Source organism: Typopeltis vanoorti, chromosome 10, assembly GCF_054136105.1.
Source record: "Typopeltis vanoorti isolate ZY-2024b chromosome 10, IOZ_Tvanoo_1.0, whole genome shotgun sequence".
Lineage (NCBI taxonomy): Eukaryota > Metazoa > Arthropoda > Arachnida > Uropygi > Thelyphonidae > Typopeltis > Typopeltis vanoorti.
Window position 1 is genome coordinate 96,921,716 of NC_143558.1, and position 26,781 is coordinate 96,948,496.

Consider the following 26,781-nt stretch of genomic DNA (forward strand, 5'->3'; position numbering starts at 1 on the left):
TCATATTATTATCGAACGTTAGCAAATGGAGAAAAACTTTTACGAAGTTATTTAGTTTATTCAGAATCGCGAAATTCGGTTTTCTGTTATTATTGCAAAACATTTGGTAGTCAAAATTCCCAACTTACTAACGAATACGGTTGTACCGATTGACAACATTTGAGTCATACTAAAAATACACGAGACAAGTTACTCTACATAATACAATTTTTATCAAGCCAGTGTATAGCTTTCAGAGGTTCTTCACAAAAACATTTTGAAAATGATAACGGCAGAACACTTGCATCGCATCCAAACATCATAAAATAGAAACATTGCCCATTATTTAGGGGATAAAATACAAAATGAAATCATCCGTATAATTTCTGAAGATATAAAACAAAAAATTTTAGAAATAGTTAGAGGCGAAATATTATTCATCAATTCTTGACACTACTCCGGATATAAGCCACAGAGAACAATTATCTATTATTAGATTTGCTAATCAAAATAAAGATACAAATATAGCAGAAATTCATTAACATTTTTCGGGTTTTCAATCTGTAGAAGATACCACTCGGCAAGGACTATTTCAATTTATAAAAAATTATTTAAAATGATTGAATATTAACATTTCGGATTTACGCAGCCAAGCTTATGATAACGGTTCAAATATGCGAAGCAAACATAATGGACTACAGAAAAAAATCCTTGAAATAAATTCAATGTCTTTTTTTTATTCCGTGTGCTGCTATTTATTAAATTTGGTAGTTAATGATGCAGCTAAGATAGCCTGTAAAACTGTAAATTTTGGGGGGTAATACAGGAATTATATAATTATTTTTCAATATCTGAAGCGTTGGGCTATATTAAAAAAACATTCGTGTTTTAAATTTGAAACCACTTTCTGCTACTAGGTGGGAAAGTAGAGTAGAAACAATAAAGCCACTTAAAAATAATATCAAGGAAATTCACCAGGCTCTTTTTGATATTACGGAAGATGAAACTAAAGATATCGATTCTAGAGTTCAGGCAGACAACTTAATTTCAAAGATTTTTTCGTTTAAGTTTATTTGCTCTGTTCATGTTTGGTACGAAATCTTAAGTCTCGTAAATGTTGCAAGCAAAATAATGCAGAATCCGACATTTGATATACGAAAAATTACAGAAAATCTTGATTATGTTATACAAGAATTAAATACTCGCCGAACAGACCAATATTGTGAAAATATTATTAGAACTGAAAAAGATCTTAATATTGATCCTATTTTTCCAGACATTCGCAAAAGAACATAAACGTTTGGTTACGAAGCATCAGATGAGACAACGCATGATCCTAAACAAAATTTAAAAAATTTTTTTTTCGCGATTTTAGACACAATAACTTCAGTCACGGAAAGATTCATACTCTTAAAACAACATAGCGAGGACTTTAAAGTTATGAGACATTAGCAAATTAAAAGATTGGAGCAATGCAGATTTAATGAAACATTGTAAAGATTTGCACTTAAAACTAAGCGACAATCAAGATTCCGACAATCGCGATATTGATGGCATGACTTGGAGGAATTAAAAACTTTGCAATGTTTTATTAAAAAAGAGTCGGCTCCTCAGGATGTTTTAAATTATATATATATATATATATATATATATATATATATATATATACAGGGTGTTCGGGATAAATTTGACATATTTATAATTAATTATATTTTTCCGTAAGTTACATGTATTAACACACACTTCTCTTCATTTAAAAGTTTGGACCCTTCTTCATTCATATACAAGATGTCAGAAAGGATGGATAGCTGGAACCCACCTGAATCATGGAAGAGAATAACTTGTATCATGATGATTCGTGCCCGCCATCAAAATAAGGATATTACGACTGCTGCCCAATGCTCCCTGAATACAGTAAAAACAATCAGGCATGAACTAGAGACTTGCAATGGTGACTACGAGGATGTAGCAAGAAGAAAGATGCCTAGCAGACGATCTGATTGCGTTCGTACAGCAGAATTCCTCGCAAATCTGCAGGAACAGGTGTTGAAGAACCCTGGCATTGGAATTCGGGCTTTGTTCGTGGAGTTGCTAACTGTAGTCAAGCCCTGGATAACAAGGGTAGCCAATGGTAGGCCGTATGTATGGCAGCAGGATTCGGCCCCTTGCCACACCTCTGGGAAAAGTCAAAAATGGTTGTCTGAAATTTTCTACGACTTCACCAGTCCAAATGTTTGGCCTCCAAACTCCCCAGACCTTAACCCCATGGATTATTTTGTATGGGGCGCAGTTGAAAAAGACACCAATCGCACTTCCAGTAATACAAAAGCCCAGTTAATGGATAAAATTAAAACAGTTTTTGCGGCCCTTCCCAGGGAGACTGTAGCATCAGCTTGTTCGAGGTTCCGAAGCAGAATTGAAGCTGTGATCGATGCTAATGGTGGTTATTTTGAGTAAATCTTGTCGATAGTATTGTAATTAACTCTGCCTGTAATGTTTTTTTGTCAATTCATTAAATTTAATAGATACAAAGAAGATTTTCTTTTTCCTTACGAAACTGTCAAATTTATCCCGAACACCCTGTATATACACGAAAATAAATTAGCCGACACGTTTCCGATTACTGCGATTGTGATGCGTATTTATTTATCATTACCAATATCCGTAGCATCAGGGGAAAGAGGTTTTTCAAAACTTAAACTAATAAAAAATTATTTGCGGTCAACAATGTCTGGAGAGCGTCTAATGGATTTATCAATTATATCAATTGAAAATAATACAGTATTATGGATTCATTAGACATTAAAGATATTATTAAAATTTTGTGGTGGCTTAAGCAAGACGGATAAATATGTAAAATAAATCTACATTTATCTTAATTGTTATATAGTTGAAAGCATATCTCCAAATTATCTTTATGTAATATTTCTTTTTATATTAAAATAAAAGTAATTTTTGTTTATATATATATATATATATATATATATATATATATTCTGTTGTGTTTATCTTTTAACGAATAAACATTTTTGAAATTTTTTATTATTAAAAATTCCTTATTAATGAATTTCAGTGATTACAATGTTCTACTACCGTTAAATAAAATTTATTTTTATGTATGCATATAAACTGTTTTGTACTTTTAACAAAGTAAAATTTTTCGCAAAAATTTTTCATGGGGGCGCTGAAAAAAGTTTTGCACAAGTGCGCCTCCTACCCACGGCGTGGCACTGGACACGGCCATGCACCTATACCAGAGGCGTAGCTAGAGGGGGATAGCACTTTGAACCTTTTTCAACTTTTGTAGTTAATTCTAAAATACAATCTCGAGAACTCATTTCCAAATATTGTAATACTACTGCGAATTTTCCTCATAAATGCTGTAAACGTTGCTAGTTGTGAGAGGAGGTTTTCTAAATAAAATTGATTAAGAATTACCTACATTACTATGAAATTGACTTCGGCAATGTCATCGACGATTTTGCTACCAGAAAAGCAAGAAAAATAACATTTTAGAATGTTGAAATTAAACTTTTACTTCAAAAATAAACAGTGTTTTATTTCCCTACGCGTCGTTTTGACTTTTTGTAGTATTTCTGATGTGTATTGAGAGGGCAGTAAACTCGGGGACCGCCCCGGGCGGAAAACGCTCTAGCTACACCACTGACCTATACATTTTGTATAGTTCAGTGGTAGTGCACCTATATATACAAAAAGTGGTCATGTGCACCTATATACACAAAATATATAGGTGCACATGGCACTTAAAAACATCAGTGTTTTGAGTGCCATACATTTCTTATTCACACATATCACCTTTATGCTAGTAAATATCGGCAAAGGTTGGTCGATTGGTAGAGCCTCTGCTGCTAATGGCTCGTTAAGTAAGTTTGAGCGCAGTTAGTAGTTGGAAGAGAATCAATCGTTCGATGCTGTTGGCACACTCTCCCTCGATGAGTCTTTGCGACTCCCTGGAGGTGTCATATAATAATAATAATACTGGTACATATTTGTTTATATTCAAATACAATGGCTTAACAAAAACACCTTCAAAGATGAAATATGTCAAATCTTGTTATAGATGAGCCTTATCTGATTGAGAACTTGCAATCAATTCTGAAAATTTGAAACACTAACTTTTAACCTTAAGCATCATTGTGTCTCATAAAAATAATAAAAAAAAAAAAAAATCCCATACTTCTCATTAATTTCCCAAAAATCAATTTGTACACAATTATATTCTTATATTTTGTGGAATACAAAATTTATATATTTTTTCTTTATTATTATCTCATAGATAAATACATGATATCCTCATACTCAACAAATTTGTTACACACAGATCATGTTAAATTTCGGATATACAGTTTTTCTACCATTCTAAAGGATGGTAGAGGACTGCTCCTTACCTAGTTGTGTCCAAATTGTAGCAAAAGCCCTTTTGAAACCTTGAGCTATTGAGTCAACACAGATACCGAATAATTAGTCTGACTTTGTATGTGCGTACATTACACAAAGATGATTGCATCTCAATTTTCTATATTACTGTTGCTCAAATATATCACCTCTGATGATGTCTATCTCACACTTGGATGAAGTTGAAAAACGCATCATGGAAAGCCCATACTCATATCTTTCCTCAAACTCATTAAATGATAAAGCACTCTCTCTCTCTCTCTCTCTCGCTTTTGTTTTAAAGTGTCCTTAATAACCACACTTTTACTTAATTTCTTACACTCTTGCATAACTCTTACCTTTACAATTCCCCTGACTTGCTAAGGACACCTCTAAATCCATATTCTACACTGGTAAAAGATTATTATGGAATGAATTAATGCATTCCAATATGATTCTAAATAGTTGTTTCTAACATAATACATGCATAAGTCATATGATACCCACTAACATTACTGAGTATCACATGTTCTAGTCATTCCTTAGCAAGATGAATATAAACTTGGAAAATTACTGAAAAGTGAAATTTATAAAATAGAGTGAACAGACTAAAATTTAGTGACACTATGTTAATACCTCTGCTCCTCTCACTTGTTGCTTCCTGTTTTCTTTTAATTAACTAATGTATTTAAACACTTGGTTTGTAAGTTTTTCACATTTTGTTTCGTGTGGACTAATCAAAAAAGTCCACAAATGTTTTCTCAAACATTTTTGTAACTATATTTTGACTATCTCTATCTGAATTTCATTTTCCTCTGAAATAATGACTTATATACAAAATGCTTGTTTTCATGTTAAGTAAACTGAGAGATTAGGATAATTTATTTTTTTTAAATATACTTTTTTTAAAATACAGCTCTTTGGAAAATACAATAAAATACAAATTACTATCAAGATATTCTTTTGTTCACAAATTTTCCAAATTGTTTGACATTGTTTATAAATTAAATATACACTTGTTCACTAGCTAAGCTGTCTGAAAAAGGCTGAACTAAGGAACTTGTAGTAAAATAGAATATTAAGCCAAAAGTAATTGAGATGGGAAGTGCTGGCAAAGCTTTCTTGAAGATAGCAAGAAGAAGCAGAGTTAAACAAAGTCCCTGTTAATTATATAAAACAAAATATATTGTATAATAAACATTTTTATAAGATATGTGATTATAAAGAACATTTTTAAGTATATGCTTTGAGATCCCAATATTTAAATTAGAAATATTAAGCAAAACTTACCATTTTAGCTGATTAAATTATGGGCAAGCACAAAAGCAATTTGGCACTTCCTGATGCTTGTGATTGATTAACAAACGCTAAGTTAACTTGCATGATATAAATATGACAAAGTACACAAATAACAAAAAAAAAAAGGTATGTTTAATACTTAATTGCTCAGTTTCTGTGAGGCCTTCGAATTCTGAAATAAGCTATGTTATTAGATTATTCTATAGAAGCATGCATTTTATTATAAATATTTACTTGTAGTACTTACTTGTAGAAGCAAGTAATATTAATGTAAGTAACTATGATTAATGAGGATAAAACATCAAGTGAAAAGATTTTCTCTTAAGAAATATGAAGGATGATAGCACACCCATTTCAATGAATGTTGCCAATTAAAAAATGCTAGTTCAGTCTACCATTAAGTAGGTAGTTTCTTTTAAGGAGGAGGAGGCGGTTGCACCTTAAGATTAACATTCATATATTAATAATAAATGACATTAATATACAGGGTGTTTCAAAAAGAATCTATTTCAGATAATTATATTTAATAATGAAAATTACAAAATAAATTTGTAACTGTACCACACTTGTACGTGTGAACTGCCTTGGCTGTTCACATGGTACAAGTAACATTCATTTGTTTCGTGGTTGTAGAAATATACAATTTTCAAATCGGAACATTCTGTTTGAAACATCCTGTATAACAATACAGTATTTTTTTGGAAGGCATATATTCATTTTCCCTTAGCCAAGTCTTCTGTTGGCTATTTAAAATGTTAAATAAAATATTTAATAGCATTTCAAATCAGTTATGCAGTTGATCACGGTTATATTCAAATTTTGTGCAATGTTTTTCAGGTAAATTTTCTGACATTTTTTATACGGAAAACATGTTTGATAATAAGTTATACAGGCTACTGTGTTTCTATAAAGCATTCTGTTCAACTTAAATTTCCAAATAAGCCTACATCTTTTTGTGATAGCTAAAGTAACTTTCACTGATTCCTGCAATTAATTCAACTGATGCAAAAAAGGCCATCACCAGTTGAACACTTCCTTTTGTTGTAAGTTTATTTCTGTCAGTAATTAAATCAAATTAGTTTTTTTTTTTTAAATTACCCACAAAAAAAAAACTTAAAAAAAAATACATATATAACACACACAACCTCAGAAAACAACATAACGATGTTAAAAAAAAAAAAAAAAAAAAAAACAGCACTTTCACATAGGATTTAAAAACATGACATTCAGTGAGTCATCAGTAAACATCAAAAATGTGCAACACAAGCTTTTCTAAGGTTGATATCCTATATCAAAGGTTATCAGACTTAAAGCTTTATACAATTTGCTTTGGCCCAAGATTTCCTTATCTTTATGCTGTCTTCATTTGCTACTCTCCTAATTCTGAGGAATATATAGTAATATACCACCCTTATGATGATCCACTTGTACGATGTTGTTCAATTAAGTCCAATGTATGTTTATATGACACTGCATTCACTCATCATATGACAGTTTTAGTGACATGACTTGAATCAACCGACATGCAGTTTTTGTAAAAATCACTTGTTTATAATATCATTGCATCTTTCTGTATTTTGATGTTTTGTTGTGGCATATAAACTGTTTATTATTGTTGAACTTTGAATGGTCTTGTTACTTCGTTTCAGCAAATCATTCAGATTTCAACAAGCACAACTCAGCAACTGAATATTTAATAGTAGAAAGTGCTTGCATTTAGTCAAAATCAAATAATATTGTGTCAAAGGTGTGAAATTATAAGATAATGAAATATAACACTAAGAATGTATCAGTTTATAAAATTGTAAAGAAGTATAACAGATTGGAATTATATTGTGTTATTTAGATTTTTTTAAATGAATTATAAATCAAAATTTAGTATTATACAGTGCAGCTGAAATTAATTTGAATATTCCACTGAACAAAGTATAAGAGTGGGTCCAAAGGTTTGGTATGCATTAGTGTAAGCACCTGAGGCTGCGTAATACTAGGAACAGGTATGTGTAATAACAGTTCTGTGATTTCTACCACAGAAAAAGTGCTGACGTCATCGGAAATCGAGAATAGCATAGCACCACACAGGAGTCAGGAGGAGATAGGAGGCGCTATGTGATGAATAATATAAGTGATTGCAGGAGGAGGAAGGCTTTTTTTTTTCTGGGATTCGAGGTCGTGAGGAGGTCCAATCGAGGTAGCAGGTTCCAGGCAGAACAGCGAGCAAGGATGCGTGGCAGCGGGAAGTTTGAATCAGGCAGTCCATGAAACTACGAATGGAATTCCAGCACGATGCAGCTAACGTTTTCATTACAAGCGGGTGCTATGTCGTAGATGTTCCCGTAAAGTCCTCAGATGACAAAGGTAGCCATTGAGCGGATAAAGGATAGCCACTTAGCAGGAATTTAACACCGCGCGATCCAAACAAGGAATCGAACCTCGGGTACTTCCACAACAGTATTAACCAGCAGACCCATTCCGTAACCGAGTGAAAATAATGTAAACGTTTGTTATTTATGTTTTGGGAGCCTGTTTACATGAAGAAATTTAGATGCAAGAAGTATGAAATGTCAGGACAATATTAACTAGTGAACTCTTAAGTGATTGTTCCAGTAGGCTATAACCAGATATCGAGATTGTGTAAATGAGTTTAACAGAATTGTAGAGAGAGGAATTATGAGCCATAAATTAATGATAATTTAACTTAGTGTCCCCAGATTTATAGAGGGAATTGATAGATGAGTGATTTGTGTTAATGAAGATTAAGTTTAGCAATTTACTAGATATCAAATTTTGCATGCATTAGGCAGCCTTTGAAAGAATCAAGTTTCCTAACTTGGCTTTTATGTATGATTGTAATCTTAGCAAGAGTGAACTTATATAATTGTATAGTGTATTTAAAGTTGTAAAATAAACATGTATTTTTACCCCAAACTGAGTCTTGCCTGACAAAGAGCATCAACTCACCACTCTAAAATTACGAACTTGTCGCAGGAGGGTAAAGTTAAGTTGAGAGATTTTGCCACGACTGTCTGAAGGAGTTAGCAGGTAGTTATATATTTGGGTTATTGGAATTGTCTCCCTGAATAGTGCATTTTATTATTATAGGGCATAGACTGGTGCAATCATTAAAAAATATAAATGTGTTTATGCCTAAAAAGGAGATAGGACCAAAAATCCAGGCCAGTACTTAGAACAACCGAATACTACGTTTGATAGATACGATTTAAGTGAATTTGCATAAATAACGACACGACATTATAACAACAATAAAATTTTATTTTATTGTTGTTAAAAATGGCATATAAAATTCAAAGTGCTATTATGTTAGTTCCAGTGAAAAGATGTGCAAACCAATTACATTATAAGCTAAGATTAAAATTATTAAATTTTGTGATGGTGTATTGAACACAGAGAAAAGCCAGTTTTAACTTTAGAAGTAATTCTCTTCTAAGTAAGGCATGGAGGATATTTGACAATTTACCTTGTGATGTTCTTTGAGAATGTGCACTTCAATCCACTTTTTTTTCTTCCCTTTTGTTTGCAAAATTGCTTATATGTTCTTTGTTATGGATATCGAAACTTCCCTCAGTTTGAAATACATACATCTTTCCACAAGAACATGAAATCTTGTATATTCCAGGATGTTTATAAAAAACAGAACTGTCTTTAGGGAAACAAAGAAACTTTGTATGGTGTTAACCCATTTGAAGGTTATTCTGATATTGATTAATTTTAATATTTGGCTAAAAATAGCCCTCAAATCTCTCTAATCACTTGCCCATACATGACTCTGTCATGTTATAGGTATTGAGATCTATCATGTGGGGGACTGATATAAAAATTAATATGATGCTTTACTTATCAACAGGAGGATTCTTCTACTTGACTAACTTAAATCACAAACTGCAGGCACTAATTTTTTGCATATCCTATTTACAAACTGGAAAGGCATTAACAGTAAGCCAACAAAATGTCCTCCCTCTCATTCTCTTCATCCATTACCAATAGAACACACTTGTGATTACTTCTCATTCTGACCCTTTAAAGAATCATTCTGTAACTGAAAGAAATTAACTGAGTATGGAATGAGCTTAAGAACATTAAAATTACGTGCCAAAATGCCACACACCAAGATTTGAAGAGTAAAAATTTCAGCAACAGATATTTTGCAATATGATATAAATCATATTGCAGAATATCTGAAAATTTTCTTTTTAATTCAATAATTCTCATTTTCTTGTTGTTTTTGTGTTAAACAATGAAGAGAGTCTCAAAACTGTTTTTTTTACCTCTTGAAAAAAAGCTTCACAAGAAAGTATTAGAGAAGTATAGTTTCAAGAAAACAAAGCTGTGATAAAGGAAAATTATTTGAATACACACATCAAAGCTTATGTAACAAGGCACATTTAAAAATAAGTAACAATTGCTTCTGTGCCTTCAATGTAAGTCATAGTAGTAGATGCATGTGACCTCATAAATAAAAAACAACAGGATCATTAACATCAGTTCTACCAACATGGAAAATAAAGCTTTCCCCTCTTTGGCAATCAATAAAAACAATGTGCAGTGCATATTCTTTCACACCAAGATAATAATTATAGGTCAGAAATGAATTAGGAACAGAGCAAATTATTTATATGGAGAAATCCATGGAAGGTAGTAACATTAGGCAAAACAAATCTCTAAAAGCAATTTCAATAAAACAATTAGCGGTTTTACTGAAAGAAGTAGCAGCACATATTACAAAATATACAAGTAAAGCATTCTTTTAATACAATTTTAGGTTCTAAAAATAAATACTAATTCTGTATGTACACTTAAAAAAAAATAATAAATCAAAATAAAACTAAGATACAAGGAAAGAGAGAACATAAAATTTACTTAGTTTTTCAAAATATCACTATTTGATGAATTGCACAAGGTTTCTCCCAGAAATCAGAATTTCTTACAAATGAACTGTAACTAATATTGGCCACTTGTAGTTGAATGGCATCAATTGCAATCTATACTTTTCTTCAGTTTTTTTTATCTTGCAAGTTGAACAGTCATGATTATAAAAAGAAACAGGACCTGTCCTTGCATAAGATATCCAAAAATGATCAGATTTCCCTTCTTGGACTGACCTAAACCTCTGATCTTTCATGGCACAAACACATTTGAACTATAGCTTCTGCAGCAGCCAAAATACTTGGTGTACTTTTTCACATAAGACACTACTACTTCACACCTACTAACTATACAAATCCCAAATTCACCCAGCCATACAATACTGCTCCCATATTTGGGGTGGTGAATCAAAATCCTCTCTAAGATATTGCTCAATTCTATCCAGAATCGAGAAATTCAGATAATTAATGATTCCTCTCTTTCACATATCCACTTTAATACCTCTCTCAGAGACATTCAGTTTCTGTCTTGTGCCTCCTCTACACATACTTTTATAGACAGTGTTCTGCTGAATTGTGCATATCTTTCATTCAAAATCATAAGAACAAGAGCAATTGCTAACCAACACCCCATTTACAGTCCATCTTGAAACAAAACATCATTGCCCCCCCCTACCTTTCCCAAAGAATACAACCTTCAGATGTAAAAAAAAAAAAAAAAAAAAAAAAAAAAAAAAAAAAAAACTGAACAGATTCCTCCTTTCTTCTTGCCCACACATGGCACTAATAGGTCTAGTGGCCTTTCGTGTGGGGATCAGATATATATATATATATATATATAAAAAAATAAACTAAAATAAGCAAAATTAAAAGATTTTAAGTAATGCAGTACTTCTGCATTACTTCAACACTGGTATCACCTCTGGGTCTGGTTCTCACTGACAAGACCTGAATACAGGTCGAAACCGATCTGGGTAGTGACCCTTCCATTATTGCATAACATTATACATGTCTGCAAGGAGATGTGCTTTGCATTATGGGATACTAAGGTAAGAGATGTGAAGTCATACCACCTTTACGAGTTGCCCCAGTCTTGAAAATACTTCAGGTGCAAACTTTGTTTACTTACACTTGGATAAAGGATTAAACCAAGTATATAATTTCTTGCTGTCTTTAATTTATAAAAGATTTGAACTACTGCAAGTGAAATTTCCTTAAGCAGTTCAGTTGTAATTACCACTCATATACAAATTTAAATAGGATAATCACTACAATGTCATTAGTAAGGTTTTATTATAAAAACTGGCCAATGGTTTATATTGGTCAGTTTCAGAAAGATATTGTACAGAAGTTTTTTCCTTCTGGAAACTCAGGTTTTTCGTCTGGCCCTATCATTCAGATAGGGCCAGACACATGCACTTATAAAATCTAGATAGCAGATAACTCTCAATTGATTCTTGTTAATCAAGACATTAGCTTCTGCACAATCAATAAAGATCTATATTTAGTCTTTCAATTTTTCCAACATAATTTTGTCTATTTCTTCATTCTTATCTATTCTTGGACTGCTAACCTTTAATTACCTCTACATTAGTTTGTGCAGTAGAAGCAGTGCTTTTTTTCTGGCAGTACTGGCACCATTTTTAAGTTTTTAAAAATTTGCGATTTATTGCAGCAAAATGTATTATAAATATTCCGGTAGATGGTACTGTGTTCACGAGTTGAATTTTTAGTTTTGATTACTCATAAGTTGGTACCCTGCTTTCCTGTTTCATAGGTTGGTACGCAACTGGAAACAGGAAGTTGTGTTCACTTCCGATTGCTTCCAATATCAGTTTATCAGTTCTATATTCACTCTGCTATAGGCAGGTGTTCATGTGAATTTTGAATTAATCTAAGTTAATCAGTGCAATCATTGTTCAAAATGAGTAAAATAAAAAGTAGTTACTTTATGCCAATGAGTAAAAAAAAGAAGGCTGAAGAAGCAGAAATTGTTGAATCTACTTGTGATGAATCGACAACTGTAACACAACAACATTGATTGTTATTGTTTGTGTAGTTTTTCCTGAACTTTCGGCTTCTGTGAGTCTTTTCCTAGATTTGATCGAATTATCAGATGTAACTGCTAGAGGAGTTCTAAACTCTTTAATTAATCATCTTGAGTGTTTAGGATTATACTGAAGATTACTTAAAGGAGTATTTATTGTGTGTAACTTGTGACCATGTTGTTTGGTGTGAAAAATGGTGTAAGGAGGCTAATGTAAGAGAAGTTTCCTAGTGTTATTTCTGGCATTGTGCTAGCCATCACCTTGAATTGTCTGTTAGTGACACAGTGAACAATATGGCATGAGTAAATCACTTTAAGAGTTTCATTGACAAACTTTATGTGACTTATCATGCTTCACCTAAGAAGGCTAGGGAACTAAAGGAATGTGCAATGATGCTAGAACTTCAACTTCTTAAAATTGGCAGAATTTTAAGCACTCGCTGGGTTGCATCTAGCTTTTGCACTGTTTCTATAGTGTTGCAAGACTTTGAAGCTCTCATCCATTGCTTTCTGGAGGCAAAAGAAGACAGCAGAAGAAGCAAAACAGATCGCTTTCTTTATGAGAGCCTTTTAAGAAAAATAACTTCATGCGAGTTTATTCTTGATTTGGGTCTTATGTGTGATGCTCTCCAAGAACTTAGTGAAATAAGTCTAGATTTACAAGAGAGAAATATCGACTTGTACAAAGCAGACAGGAAGATAAAGAATACAGTTCACTTTTTTGAAGAAAGAAAACTGAAAATCCTGCGCTACAGTATTTCTCTTCAAAGTCTGAAAAACATGAAGTTTAAAGGGATTGAGCTCCACAAAAATGAAAGACACAGTCCTGCAATAAGTTCATCTGCTTTCTATAAAAGTCTGAAAGAAGCTGTTGGAAAGCATCTGCTTGAAGGAGATGATGCTGATTTGCCTTAATGTGCTAAGATTTTAGATTAAAAGTATTGGCCAGAAAATCCTGGGAAGCATCTGACATTTGGTGAAGCTGAAATTAAAAAGTTAGCATGCAAATTTCACTTAAATGAAAGAGAAGCAGTTCGTGGTTTCTGTGAATATCTTCAAGAAAATAAAGTCGCAGGCATACTACTTCCTCTAAAGCACACTTTGAGCACAATTGCAATATCTTTCAGTGAATGTGAAAGGGGTTTCTCTCAGATGAATCTTATAGTAACTTCATCTAGGTCAGCTCTGCTTGTACAGACAACTTCTGCGCTTATGTTCATCAGGATAGTAGAACCTCCTCTCACTCAATTCAACCTAGCAAATATGTGGACTCATGGCTGCTCCGAGGTGATCATTCTGCAGTTGATACCAAAAGCAAGAAGCGATCTAGAGACGACGAGGGTATATATCAGAGGATATGTTAAAAGTGTGGAATTTGCTGTAATAACATCTTCGTGGTGAGCACCACCACCACCTTCTTTTCCAGAAAAAAGCACTGAGTAGGAGGTATCATCAGGTTATATTCTATCATCAAATGTAAATAAGGCCAGATTGCAATTATGTTTGAAACATTTTATAATTCAAGTAATTCTTGTCTTTGATGGGCATATTTCCTCAAAAGCTTCCAAATTATTACAAATCTAACTTTTCAACTGCAAGAAAAATTTGGATCCACACATGCTCTAAGATAGATGTGCCCTCCAGAAATTTGGTACGAAATTCACAAAATGTTTCTTTCTTTCTTACTATTCCACAGTGACTGTACAGAACCCTGGGGTATTAGCATTGATAAAGAAATCTGATGAAAGATACACCATGATACGCAGTGCACGACTAGAGAGAAAGCATTACAATGAGTAGTATGGAGATCATAAGATAGTAATAATTATCGTTTTTCAGAAAATAATAATGTATACAAAAATATTAATTATAATAACTTTAATACTTTCTTATATTTTAGCAACATTACATTGCCATCATCATGGATCACAAAAACAATGATATATGCATGCAGGCAGTCAGTGGTGCACCTGGTGAGGTGGGGGGCCTTGACCCTGCCCCTCCCCCCCCAAAAAAAGGAAAAGGAAAAACACTATTAAAATTGTCCAAAAATCTTTTCCTAATTAAAATTCATTTTTTTTAAATTTATGTTGTGCCTTTATTTCTATACTATTACTTATGAATTAATGATCATTGCAGATCCTCAGTCATAGGTCCTATGTGATGCATAGTGTGTATTCTCAAATCGCCTACTCAACTCCCCCCCCCCACACACACACACCAAGATTAAATCCTGAGTGCACTACTGCAGGCAGTACACTGTGTTAGCACTTTGATCTAATTTGTATGTGGGTGAATCAATGCCATCCACAATGGGATGTAATGGCACATTTTGTTTACGGATTTTTGGTAGTCTATATATCTGGGAGGGTCTAGAGTTGTATGGTTTTAGTTTGTGACTTCCACAGGACAAGAGGTAACTTGTTTTAGGAGCTTATGGAGTGATCTGATGTGTTTATTGTGGGATCATAGTCTATGTAGGAAGGTATGTAGTGCAAGCTAGAATGTGGAATTCACAATCAAATTAAAACCGTATAACTCTAGTCCCTCCGAGATATATGGACTACCAAAAATCCGCAAACAAAATTTGCCATTACGTCCCATTTTTTCACCTACATACAAATAGCCAGTGTTCACACAATATACTAGCAATACACCTTCACACATAAAATACGCAGCCCACTTTCAAGTCATTATAGAAAACCTCACACTCCAATGACATAATGGTCAGTTTTGACGAGATTCACTCATGTCCCACTCAAATACACTTTAGACCTCATCCAAGTCATATTTTTTTTTCAGATATCTGCCCTGTTTCGGTTCACCATGAACTCAGGCTATTTCGTTTGACAAAGAAAATTCTACAAGCAGATAGAGGGGACATCCATGGGTTTCCCACTTTCTCCATCCCTAGCCAACTTCTTCATGGGGACCTTTGAAGAAAAAGCTTAAACTCTCCCCTACATAAACCCACTGTCTGGCTATGCAATTTAGATGATGTGTTATCCATTTGGTCACATGGCCTGGATATGCTCCTCATTTTCTTAACACAAACAATCAACACTCCAAGATCCAATTTACCTTAGAAAAGGAAAATAACAACACTCTCCCATTCCTAGATGTTCTGATTACACACCAGCTTGATGGATTCCTGGTATTCTCCATCTACAGAAAACCTATGCATACAGATAGATGCATTCACCAGCAGTCACACCAGCACCCCCACCCCTCCCAAGAATATGAGATTATAAAAACTCTATACAACAGAGCAAAATTAATCAGTTCCAATAACTGTGTCCTAACTACTTGACCATATTCTCAACACTTTCTTGGTCAATGGCTACAATTTCCAAAAAATATTAAAACCCTGTAACTGCAACATCCCCTCCCCTCTTCAGAGCAGAGATTACTCAAGATCTATCACCATCCCATATATCTGGGACACATCCAAAAATTAAAAAAAAATCCTAAGAAAATACAACCACTTACAGACCATATAAAAAAATTGGCACCCCTTATCCACTCCACAAAAGACCAGTCACATTCCCTACACCTAGCCAGTTCCTTGCAGTTGCACACTGTCCTACTACAGCCAATGTCAGAATTTCTGAAAACAAGGACTCCATCCCATATCACATGATACATTGGAAGAAGGTTATCTATTACACTGCAGCAAATATAAATATGAGAAGCTATTCATATTAATTTCTTAACACATATAAACAATCAACACTCCAAGATCCAATTTACCTAAGAAAAGGAAAAATAACAGTCTCCCATTCCTAGATGTTCTGATTACACACCAGCTTGATGGATTCCTGGTATTCTCCATCTACAGAAAACCTATGCATACAGATAGATGCATTCACCAGCAGTCACAGCACCCCCTCCCCTTTCCCAACAATATGACATTATAAAAACTCTATACAATAGGGCAAAATTAATCAGTTCCGAAAACTGTGTTCTAACTACTGAACTTGCCTTAAGTTTGAATCAAACCTGAAAAACTTTCCAAACCTCAACAAATTTAGGTGCATGGGACTGCCAAATTTGGGAAGCACTCATCCTCAGATCTTTAGCTCAATGGCCATGGCCACGACCACCCAATCTAGCCCACTAGCATTTAGGACTCTAGGCCCAACTTTGGTTGCCTTTCTTCATCCTCATTTCCTCAGTGTTAGTGCCTACGTACATATATCATTGTTTTTGTAATCCTGATGATGGCAATGCAACGTTGCCAAAACATAAGTATTAATTAAAGTTATTATAATTAATATTTTAGTATACATTATTTCCTGAAAAACAATAGTTATGAGTAATCAACGTACATGCCTATCTAGCAGAATTATATAAGACAGTAACTGAGAAGGCCTCAATGCTAGACGTGATCAAATGCCTTGAGAAATATCAAGAGCAACAAAATGTGTTTCTCCAAATCTTTTCATGGATTGCATCCAAAGGTGGGCAAGGTTAGCTCTTTTGATGAAAGAATACTTATAACCATTAGATAAAAAAAAAGTGGAAATAATATGTTGCAATTCTTTCTGTAATAGCTCAGGAAGGGGCCTAATGAACCAGTGTTTTAATAGTTCCAGCCTTCTGACTGGGATGGTGATGAGATTCAGCATGGATATAATGGCCTGTATGAGTCTTCTTCCTAAAAACTAAGAAATACAGGTTAACATCTGGTTATAATAAATTCAGTTTAATCCTTTATTATTATTATTATTGTTCCGGGCAACTCCAAGGAGTCGACAGACTCATCGAGGGAGGCCCTAACATCATGTCAAGAACAACTATTCGACATACACACAGTATTTATCATACCTTGCCTTGAACTCATTCACGGTCGTAGTACCCACAACAGACTCTGGAAGCTTATTCCACTCATTCACTACTCTCCAAGTAAAAAACCTAGCTCTAACACCCTTGTCAACCACACTCTCGCCAAGCTTCCATTCATGGCCCCTAGTCCTCCCACCACCACCAGTCATATTTTCAAAAATATCTTCTGGATTAATCTTATAGAAACCCTTCAGTAATTTGAATGTCTCAATCATATCACCCCTCCTTCGCCTATCGACCAATTTCTGCAATCCACAAATCTTCAACCTATTCTCATAAGGTTCATTCCACAGACCTGCTATCATCTTGGTCACTCGTCTCTGGATCCTCTCCACTTCTTCCCCATCACGAAGAAACCCTGGTGCCCATAACTGGGTACAGTAGTCCAGATGGAGTCTTATCAAGGCTCGATACAGAGGAACAACAACTTGTTTGTCTCTGCATGTTAAAGTATTTTTCAGAAGCCAAGTGATTTGGTGAGCTGTTTTAGTCACTTTTCCAATGTGCCCCCTAAACTTCAATTCCCTATCCACCAACATTCCCAAATCCCTGGCCTCATCAATCTCCTGGAGTATAGTTCCACCAATGCGATATACTGCTGCTATTCTTTTCACCCCAAAGTGCATAACCTTACACTTTGGCACATTAAATTGACATCCATTTTTCCTAGCCCAGTCCTCCAAACTATCCAAATCATCCTGTAAAATTTTGACATCCTGTGCACTCATAATTGCTCTACCCAACTTTGCATCATCAGCAAACAAGTGAACACTTCCTCTCAAATCCTTTCCTATATCATTGATGAACAAATTGAAAAGCAGTGGTCCAAGAACAGAGCCCTGTGGCACTCCACTAGTCACAAGCCGTCTTTTAGACTCCACTCCTGAATAAACCACTCTCTGGTATCTCTCCTTCAACCACCCTCCTATCCATCTCACCAACCCTATATCTATCCCCATCTGCTCCAGTTTACTGATTAGGGTTCTATGTGGTATCCTATCAAAAGCCTTGGCAAGGTCCAGTAGTATTACTGTAAACCCATTACCCCTATCCAGTTCAGCCGTCACTGTGTTATAAAACGTGAGCAAGTTACTGAGGCATGATCTATCCTTCACAAAACCATGTTGTCCCCCATACAATATCCCATTTTCATCTATCCAATCCTGTATTCTTTTCTTGACTAATTTCTCTAAGACCTTGACAATGATTCCTGATATGCTAATCGGTCGATAATTTACAACAGCAGTCTTGGAACCACCTTTATGCAGCGGAACTATTTTCCCCTCTTTCCACCCCCTCGGGACTAACCCAGACCCGAGACTCAAATTAAACAAAATGGTCAAAGGTACTGACAATTCTTTAGCTGCTTCTCGTACAACACGAGCTGGTATACCATCCAATCCCACAGATGTATTGACATTGAGGTTATGTAATAGACTACTCACCTCTACTTCATTCACCACAATTCCCGTATAATCTACTGGTACATTCATTTCTGCAATGTCACCACCTGGATGATATATTCTTGCAAAGTGCTCACTCAGTAACTCAGTTGATATAATTGAGTTACTGAGTTGCTCACTCAGTAACTCAAATATATCAACTGATTCAGTTACCTCCCTACCATCGGCATTCTTTAAAATCATTCTGCCATGTACATTTTTCCTTTTACTTGCTACATATCTAAAAAACTGTTTAGGATTCTCTTTAGCTTGCATGGCCAATGTTCTTTCGTAATCCTTTTTTGCTTTTCTTACCACACTCGTTACCCTTCTGGCCTGCGCTTTATACCGTTCATGTGCCTGCAGGTCACCTTTCTCCTTAAATTCCCTCCATAGTTGTTTCTTTTTTTGCAGCTCAAGCTTAATGGTGTTATTCATCCATTTAACCCCTAGTTGATTTATTATTCGGACTCTAGGTATGCAGTCAGCCATTGTTTCATGCAAACACTTCTTAACTACCTCCCATGCACTATCGACTTCTAGTTCTTGCAGTTGTACATGCCATGGCACTGAACCAATCAAACTCCTAAGCTTGTCATACTTTCCAGCCTGACAATTCCACATATACCCTGTCTGAATTAAAAATTCTACACCTTTAGCTACCTCCCAAGTCAAGACTCTATGATCACTCTCACCGATTGGTGGCAATGTGGTCATATTTGTTACAGCCAAATCCTCAGATGTAATTACTAGGTCAAGCACTCTCTGACCCCTAGTATTTTCCATTACATGCTGTCGCAGATAGTTATCCCTTAATAACCGCATAAAATCCAATTCCTTCCTCCCGTGTGTCCTCTCCTCACTCCAATCAATGCGACCATAGTTGAAATCTCCCATAATAATCACCCTCCTTCCACTCATTTCTTCTATTTGCTTGTGCATACTGTCACCATCTTTTTCATCACCTGGTCTATAGCAGTACCCAATTGTATGTTTAGTTCTGCTAGCCACAATCCCACACCAAATGGCCTCAAATGTGCTCTTTTCTCTATCCTGCAATTCAACTTCTATTCTCCTTGGCTGCAGCTCATCAGCTATCATCAACAATACTCCTCCCCCCATTTTATTCTCCCTGTCATTCCTGAACACACTATACCCATCACATTCAATCTCACTAGCTATATCATCTACAGTCAGCCATGTTTCACTAATACCAATAACCTGTAGTCTGGAAGTGCCAACCATGGCCAAAAACTCTTCCCTTCTTGTTCCTAATACTCCTAGCATTAGTGTACATGAATTTAAGACCCCCATTAGCCCCAACCATACCTTGATGCCTTATATTAACTATCCCACTCTGATTTGCTGTCCTTATTTGCTCGGGCATATTATATTCATTCTTACATTCAACTGTCTCCCTAAGGACTATATATCTACTCCCCCCCCCTTAATAAATCTAGTTTCCCTGAATTTGCACATCCACCACATTAGCAACACTTTCTCAAGTCTTCTTACACCGTAGCCATTCAAATGCAAGCCATCCATCTTATATAGATCCTTTCGTCCATCAAACTCACTCCACACGTCCACAAATTCCACACCACTCGTCATACATAACCCACGCATAAAGTCATTCGCAATTATGGCCCTCCTTTTAAACATTTCACTGTCATACCGTGGCAAAAGACTAATCATTCTAACTCTCTCACTCTTTTCTTTTGCTACCTCAAACAATTCATTCAGGTCTTCTATCATTTCCATTTTGTCTCCTTTCAAATCATTTGTACCTGCCACAACAATCATTTCTTTCATCCTTTCCTTTTGCTCTCTATGTGTAAGCAAACAAAGTTTGCACCTGAAGTATCTTCAGGACTGAGGCAACTCGTGGTGAAGGTGGACCAAGCTCTCATCACTCCTTGTCTTAGTATCTTCCATAATGCAAAGCACATCTCCTTGCAGACATGTATAATGCTATGTATTAAGGAAAGGGCCCACTACCTAGACCAGTTTCGACCTTTATAGAGGTCTCGTCAGTGGGAGCCAGCAAAGTTAGAAGCAATGGAGAAGTCATATTTACCTATACGAGTCACCAAAAGGTGTCTCACCTTATTATTCAATTACTCTGGATTTAGAGAAAGATGCTGGAAATTTTGTCCCGCTTTGTTAGACTATAATAAATTTAGTTTAATCCTTTATCCAAGTGTAAGCAAACAAAGTTTGCACCTGAAGTATCTTCAGAACTGAGGCAACTCGTGGTAAAGGTGGACCAAGCTAAGGATTAAACTAAATCTATTATAGTCTAACCAAGTGGGAAAAAACTTTCAACATCTTTCTCTAAATCCAGAGTAATTTAATAATAAGGTGAGACACCTTTTGGCAACTCGTATACATACATAACCCACGTATATATGACTTCTCCATTACTTCTACCTTAGTATCACTACCTCTGGGTCTGGCTCCCACTGATGAGACCTCGATAAAGGTCGGAACTGGTCTGGGTAGTGGCCCTTCCCTTAATGCATAGCATTATACATGTCTGCAAGGAGATGTGCTTTGCATTATGGGAGATACTAAGACAAGGAGTGATGAGAGCTTGGTCCACCTTTACCACAAGTTGCCTCAGTCCTGAAGATACTTCAGATGCAAACTTTGTTTTCTTACACTTGGATAAAGGATTAAACTAAATTTATTATAGTCTAACCAAGTGGGAAAAAACTTCTACCATCTGGTTACCGAAGAATTAAAAGATCTAAAAAGGCTAACTGCTTATTTACTTCTTCTAGGGTGAATTGGATCCTTGGATGAAGTGCATTTAATTTAGAGAAAAACTGTTGTAATTCATAAGAAGAGCCATTCCAGATAGCAACAATGTCATCTATATATCTGAACCAATGAGTAGGTCTAGGTGAAATCTCAAAAATACGTTGTTCAAAGTGCTCCATAAAGAAATTGGTGATAGCAGGAGAAATAGAATTGCCCATTGCTTTTTCTTCGATTTGTTGATATAACTTGTTTTTAAAGGAAAAATAACCAGAATGTTATAAAAGCTGAAGAGAAAAAAATTATTAACTACTGAAATGGGTTGGCTAAGAAGAAACTGACTTGGAGTATCTCTGCTGGATAGACTAAGAAATGAAGACATAAGGAAATGACTAAAACAAGAAATAACAATAACAGACAAAATCCAAGAAAGAAGACAGTGATGGTTTGGCCATGTGACCAGAATGGGAACAGGAAGATTACCATCTAAAGCTCTGTATACAACGATGGAAGATAAAAGATCCAAAGGGCGACCAAGAATTAGATGGATAGACAAAATAAAAGGGGATCTGAAAACCAAATCACAAGTGATACCAAACTGGACAGAATTGTTTGGACTCTCCAGGGACAGACAGAGGTGGAAAGAGTTCATTCAGCCTCATTATTATCCATATAGATGATGGAAGAGAAAAGAAGAACCAGAATGTATTACAAAATCAAATATTTTAACGTCTGAAGGAAATTCTTGTTGTTGTAATTCAATGCTGTCAGACAAAGGAACATTAGTAAATAATGAAACATCTAAACTAATCATAATATCCGAAGTGTTCAAATGAAGATCCGAAATTTTATTTCTGAAATCCGAAGTATTTTTTTTTTATACAAGTAGCAGTTCTTCCAGTTGAAGAAGTGAGAAAATTTGATAAAAATTTTGAAATTTCATAAGTGGGACAACCTGGTCTTCATGGAATATCTGATTTATGAACTTAATCTGACAGCACAGAATTACTACAACAAGAATTTCCTTCAGACATTGTTAAAATATTTGATTTTGTAATACATTCTGGTTATTTTTCCTTTAAAAACAAGTTATATCAACAAATCAAAGGAAAAGCAATGGGCAATCGTATTTCTCCTTCTATCGCCAACTTTTTTATAGAGCACTTTGAACAATGTATTTTTGACAACACCTCACCTAGACCTGCTCATTGATTCAGATATGCAGATGATATAGTTGCTATCTGGAATGACTCTCATGAATTACAACAGTTTCATTCTAAGTTAAATGCACTTCATCCAAGGATCTAATTGTGCAAGAGTGGGAAGAGTGAGTTGGTAAGAGATGGATCATTAATCAGTCTGATTGCTCTCCTCTGCATTGAATCAAGCATTTTGAGGGAACTTTTGGGAGCCCACCCCATATGTGAAAGCAGTATTCAATGGCTGGGCAGATTTGTGATTTGTATAAGGTTAACAGTTGTTCAGGGGTGAAGTAACGTCTTGAGCAAAAGAGAAATCCTAGTTTTTTAGAAGCTGAGGATGCAATGGTTGTGATGTGTTTATGCCAGGAGAGACTTGATGTCAGGGTTATTCCAAGAAGAGAAATTTCAAATTGTCTGGAAATTTGGGTGTTGTCAAAAATAATACTGGGAGAAAATGGTTCTTTTTTATCAGAAATAAGACAGTACTGGGTTTTATTAGCATTGAAACTGACTAGGTTATCTGAACCCCATTGGAGGATGGCTTGGAGATCAGACCTGAGGGCAGTGGTGATTGATGTTCTGTAGGTTGAGGTGAGTTGTGTAGAGTTAGGTTTATCAAAAGAAAGGGAGGAGTGCAATGTGTTGTCATCTGCAAAACTGTGTATTGGATTGGAGGTCAGCTGAAGTAAGTCATTGATATATAGCAGGAAGAGGGTTGGTGAGAGGATAGAACCTTTGTGGGAACCCCAGCATTAGTTGAATGGTGAGAGGATAAGGAACCATCCACCACCATACATAGTGTGCATCCAGACAGAAAGCTGGCGATCCAACTACAGAATTCTTGAGACAGACCAAACAATGGCGGCCCTTGTGCCAGACCCGGTCAAACACCTTGGAGATATCGAGTGCAACTGCTTGAGATTAACCAAACTTCTTCATGACATGTGTCCAGAGATGGGTGACATATGTGAGCAGATCTCCTGTTGATCGGCAGCGATGGAATCCATACTGTAGGTCGTTTATCAGGCGGGTGCCTTCAAGGTAGTGTAGGAGTTGGGAATTGATGATTTTTTTCTATTACTTTAGACAGGACTGAGGTGAGTGAGATGGGAAATAGTTGGACAGCAGTGACTTGTCGGCCTTCTTAGGAATGGGTTGAATATAGGTCAATTTCCAGGCTGTGGGATAGATACCAGTGGAATAAGACGGCATATACAGGACTCAGTTCTGGTGCACGAACCTTCAGGACAATTTGAGGAATGCCATCAGGGCCAGGAGACTTTTTTGTGTCTAATTTGAACAGTATTTTACTGATCTCTTTCTGGCAAAAAGGACAGAGTGGGCATTGTATATTGGACATCTGGAATGGTTGGGGGACATTTACCATTGTTCACTATGCATGCATTGGAAGCAAAGCGTGAGGCCAGGAGATTGGCCTCTGTCCAAATGGCAGAGCAATCTGCCGTTTGGACAGGCTGCTAATTTTCTACTTTTTGCTCTTTCAAACTCTGTTTTGGAAGCATTTATTTCGGGCTTGAGCCAGTTATGGTATGTTTAGTTTTTCATTTGAATAGCCTTGGCACATCTTTTGGAAAACCAGGGTTTAGGTAGGAAATGGCAGGTCAGAGTACTGTGAGGAATGCATGTTTCATGCCAGTGAGGATTACTTCAGTTATAAGTTCGGTGCATGTGTTTGGGTTGGAAGGCTGGAAGAAAGAGTCCAACCAAGGGAATGAGGCATACAAGTTGCAGAGGCTGTCCCACTTGGCATTGTTATGATGCCAAACTACTTTTGTATGTGAGTGGCTGTGTAAGCATTATTGTGAGGGGGAGGAGATGAACACTAGATTGTGGTCAGAATTGCCTAGGGGGGCCACTACATTCACTGTGTATTTGGAAAGGTGAGGAAGAGATCTAGGGTGTTTGGCGAGTGGTTCAGGTTACCAGGTATTCTAGTAGGCATCTGAACAAGTTGTAAGGTCATTAGTGATGGCAAATGTTTCAGCATCTGTGCCTTCAAGATCTGTACAGCTGGAGGAGGAAAGCCAGTTAGTATTGTGGACATTAAAATCTCCTAGGAGGATGATTTTGCTGTTGGGAAAGTGAGACTGGAGAAAAATCAATTTTTAAGGAGAGGAAATTAAAGAGATCAGAGTGACTGGTTACATTAGGGGAGCGATAGAAACAGCTATGAATTTGACCAAGTTGGGAAGGGATATTTTCAACCAAAGGTCAAAGTTGGGTGCTATGAGGCAAGGTATGTCAGAGTGAATGTATGCATAGACGCCACTCTTGGGTCAAAAGGAGTTAAAGAGTGTAGTTTGGAAGGTTGAGATGAATAGTGCTGGGAATGGGGGGGGGGGGATGAGATTTGAGTTTCTGCCAGAAAGTGTATGTGGGGTTTGGTAGACTGGTGGTGGACACTAAGGTTGGAGTTTAGTCCACAGATGCTGGTGAAGTGGATATGTAGGGTTTTGTGAGTCATATGCTTGACCGCAAGGGTCTTGCACATTTCCTATGCAGTACCTGCACACTAGTCTCCACGGTGGCTGCTAGTGGCATCACTTGATTTTTGCACCAATTTAACTTTTCTGTAGTCAATGATCCAACTGTTGTCACCATTTTGATGTTTTTTTTTCAAGTTGTCTTTGAAGATGGCATCCTTGTTCCCTTTATGCAAATGTTAGGTCTGGTTGAGCAGGTATGATCGATTGAGGACGTGTCTTTGAACTTGTTGTTGATTGCTGTTATTAGTTTTGATGTGCTTGCTGACGTGTCACTAGTCGTTTTTACGAGGTGTGGAAAGTTCGTTTCGTCCTTTCTTTTATTTATGGGCCCGAAACGATGCCACCTGACAATATTTTTAAAATTGATGTTGCATCTTCGCAAACTTTGTTTGCTCACACTTGGATAATAGGATTAAACTAAATTTATTATTGTTAGGATAAGAATGAAAAGCCACTATTTACATGTACAAGTTTTGCAACTGTGGTAATGTGTTAATTTATCATTACTGGGAACTCACAGGTCCTGTACACACTAGTAAAAACTAATCTAACTATCTGGCTGGCTTGGCCAGCTTAGTGGGAAGATCATCACTCTCTGTGTTCCAATCCCACAGTGAGAGAATTGTTTATGAATGGCTTTAGGTGGTAGGCAACTTCTGTCTTCTGATGTGTGAGACCACCAACAACTTCTTTAATGGAGTCTTGAGGTAGCTTGGAGAAGCACTGTATTTAGTCTCTAGAGCAGAGAACCAGATTATGTTACCTTAGCTACATCCATGGTACTAAACATATGACAGGTTTTCAATTTTTTTGGTGGGAATCATATAAAAACATTTATAGTACAGCTTCAAACGTAACAAATTAACTTTTCATCCTCCTCCTCTTTCACTCTCTGAACAGAGAATGACAGAATGAAAGTTTGATCTGCCTCGCACTATTTCCCCCAGGGACTACAACCTCCAGTTGTTCAAAAAACAGTAACAGGTTCCCTTCCCTCTTTCTTCTTAACCACACATGCCATTGATCTGCTACAGGCTTACCTGCTTGTTAAAAATAGAGTGTTACCATGGTGCAAATTTCCTGTGACGTTTTCTGGTAAGTTTTTAAGTTATCTACTATAAGCTGAAGTTCTCAGTTTGTAACAGTTATTTACAAACTGAAGTATCTTTTCAAAGAGAAAACCAATCAACCACTGTATCACATAGAGTAACCAAAAATGATATATGCAGAAGGTTATAACATTCCATTAGTTCACCTCTGATTGCATCAGAAAAAATACCTAACTATAACACTTAGTTCTAATCGCTAATAATAGACTTACATACAGATATATACGTGAAGGGGTAATTCTTCCAAATTGCAGGATTTAACAGCTATTTGAAACAAACAGAATTAAAATATATAAAGATGATTAAGTTATAC

General features: G+C 35.8%; 1 protein-coding gene across 2 annotated transcripts in view; it reads right to left on the reverse strand.

Annotated features, from left to right (window-relative positions):
- Positions 1-5,238: 5,238 nt before the first annotated feature.
- Psn (presenilin) overlaps positions 5,239-26,781 on the reverse strand; it is a 180,086-nt gene continuing 158,543 nt past the window's right edge. For both annotated transcript variants that reach the window (XM_090398665.1, XM_090398664.1), the window contains exon 10: positions 5,239-5,534. In XM_090398665.1, coding sequence (XP_090254791.1) covers positions 5,379-5,534 — 156 coding nt within the window. In that variant the 3' untranslated portion in view covers positions 5,239-5,378. The remainder of the gene's footprint in view (positions 5,535-26,781) is intronic.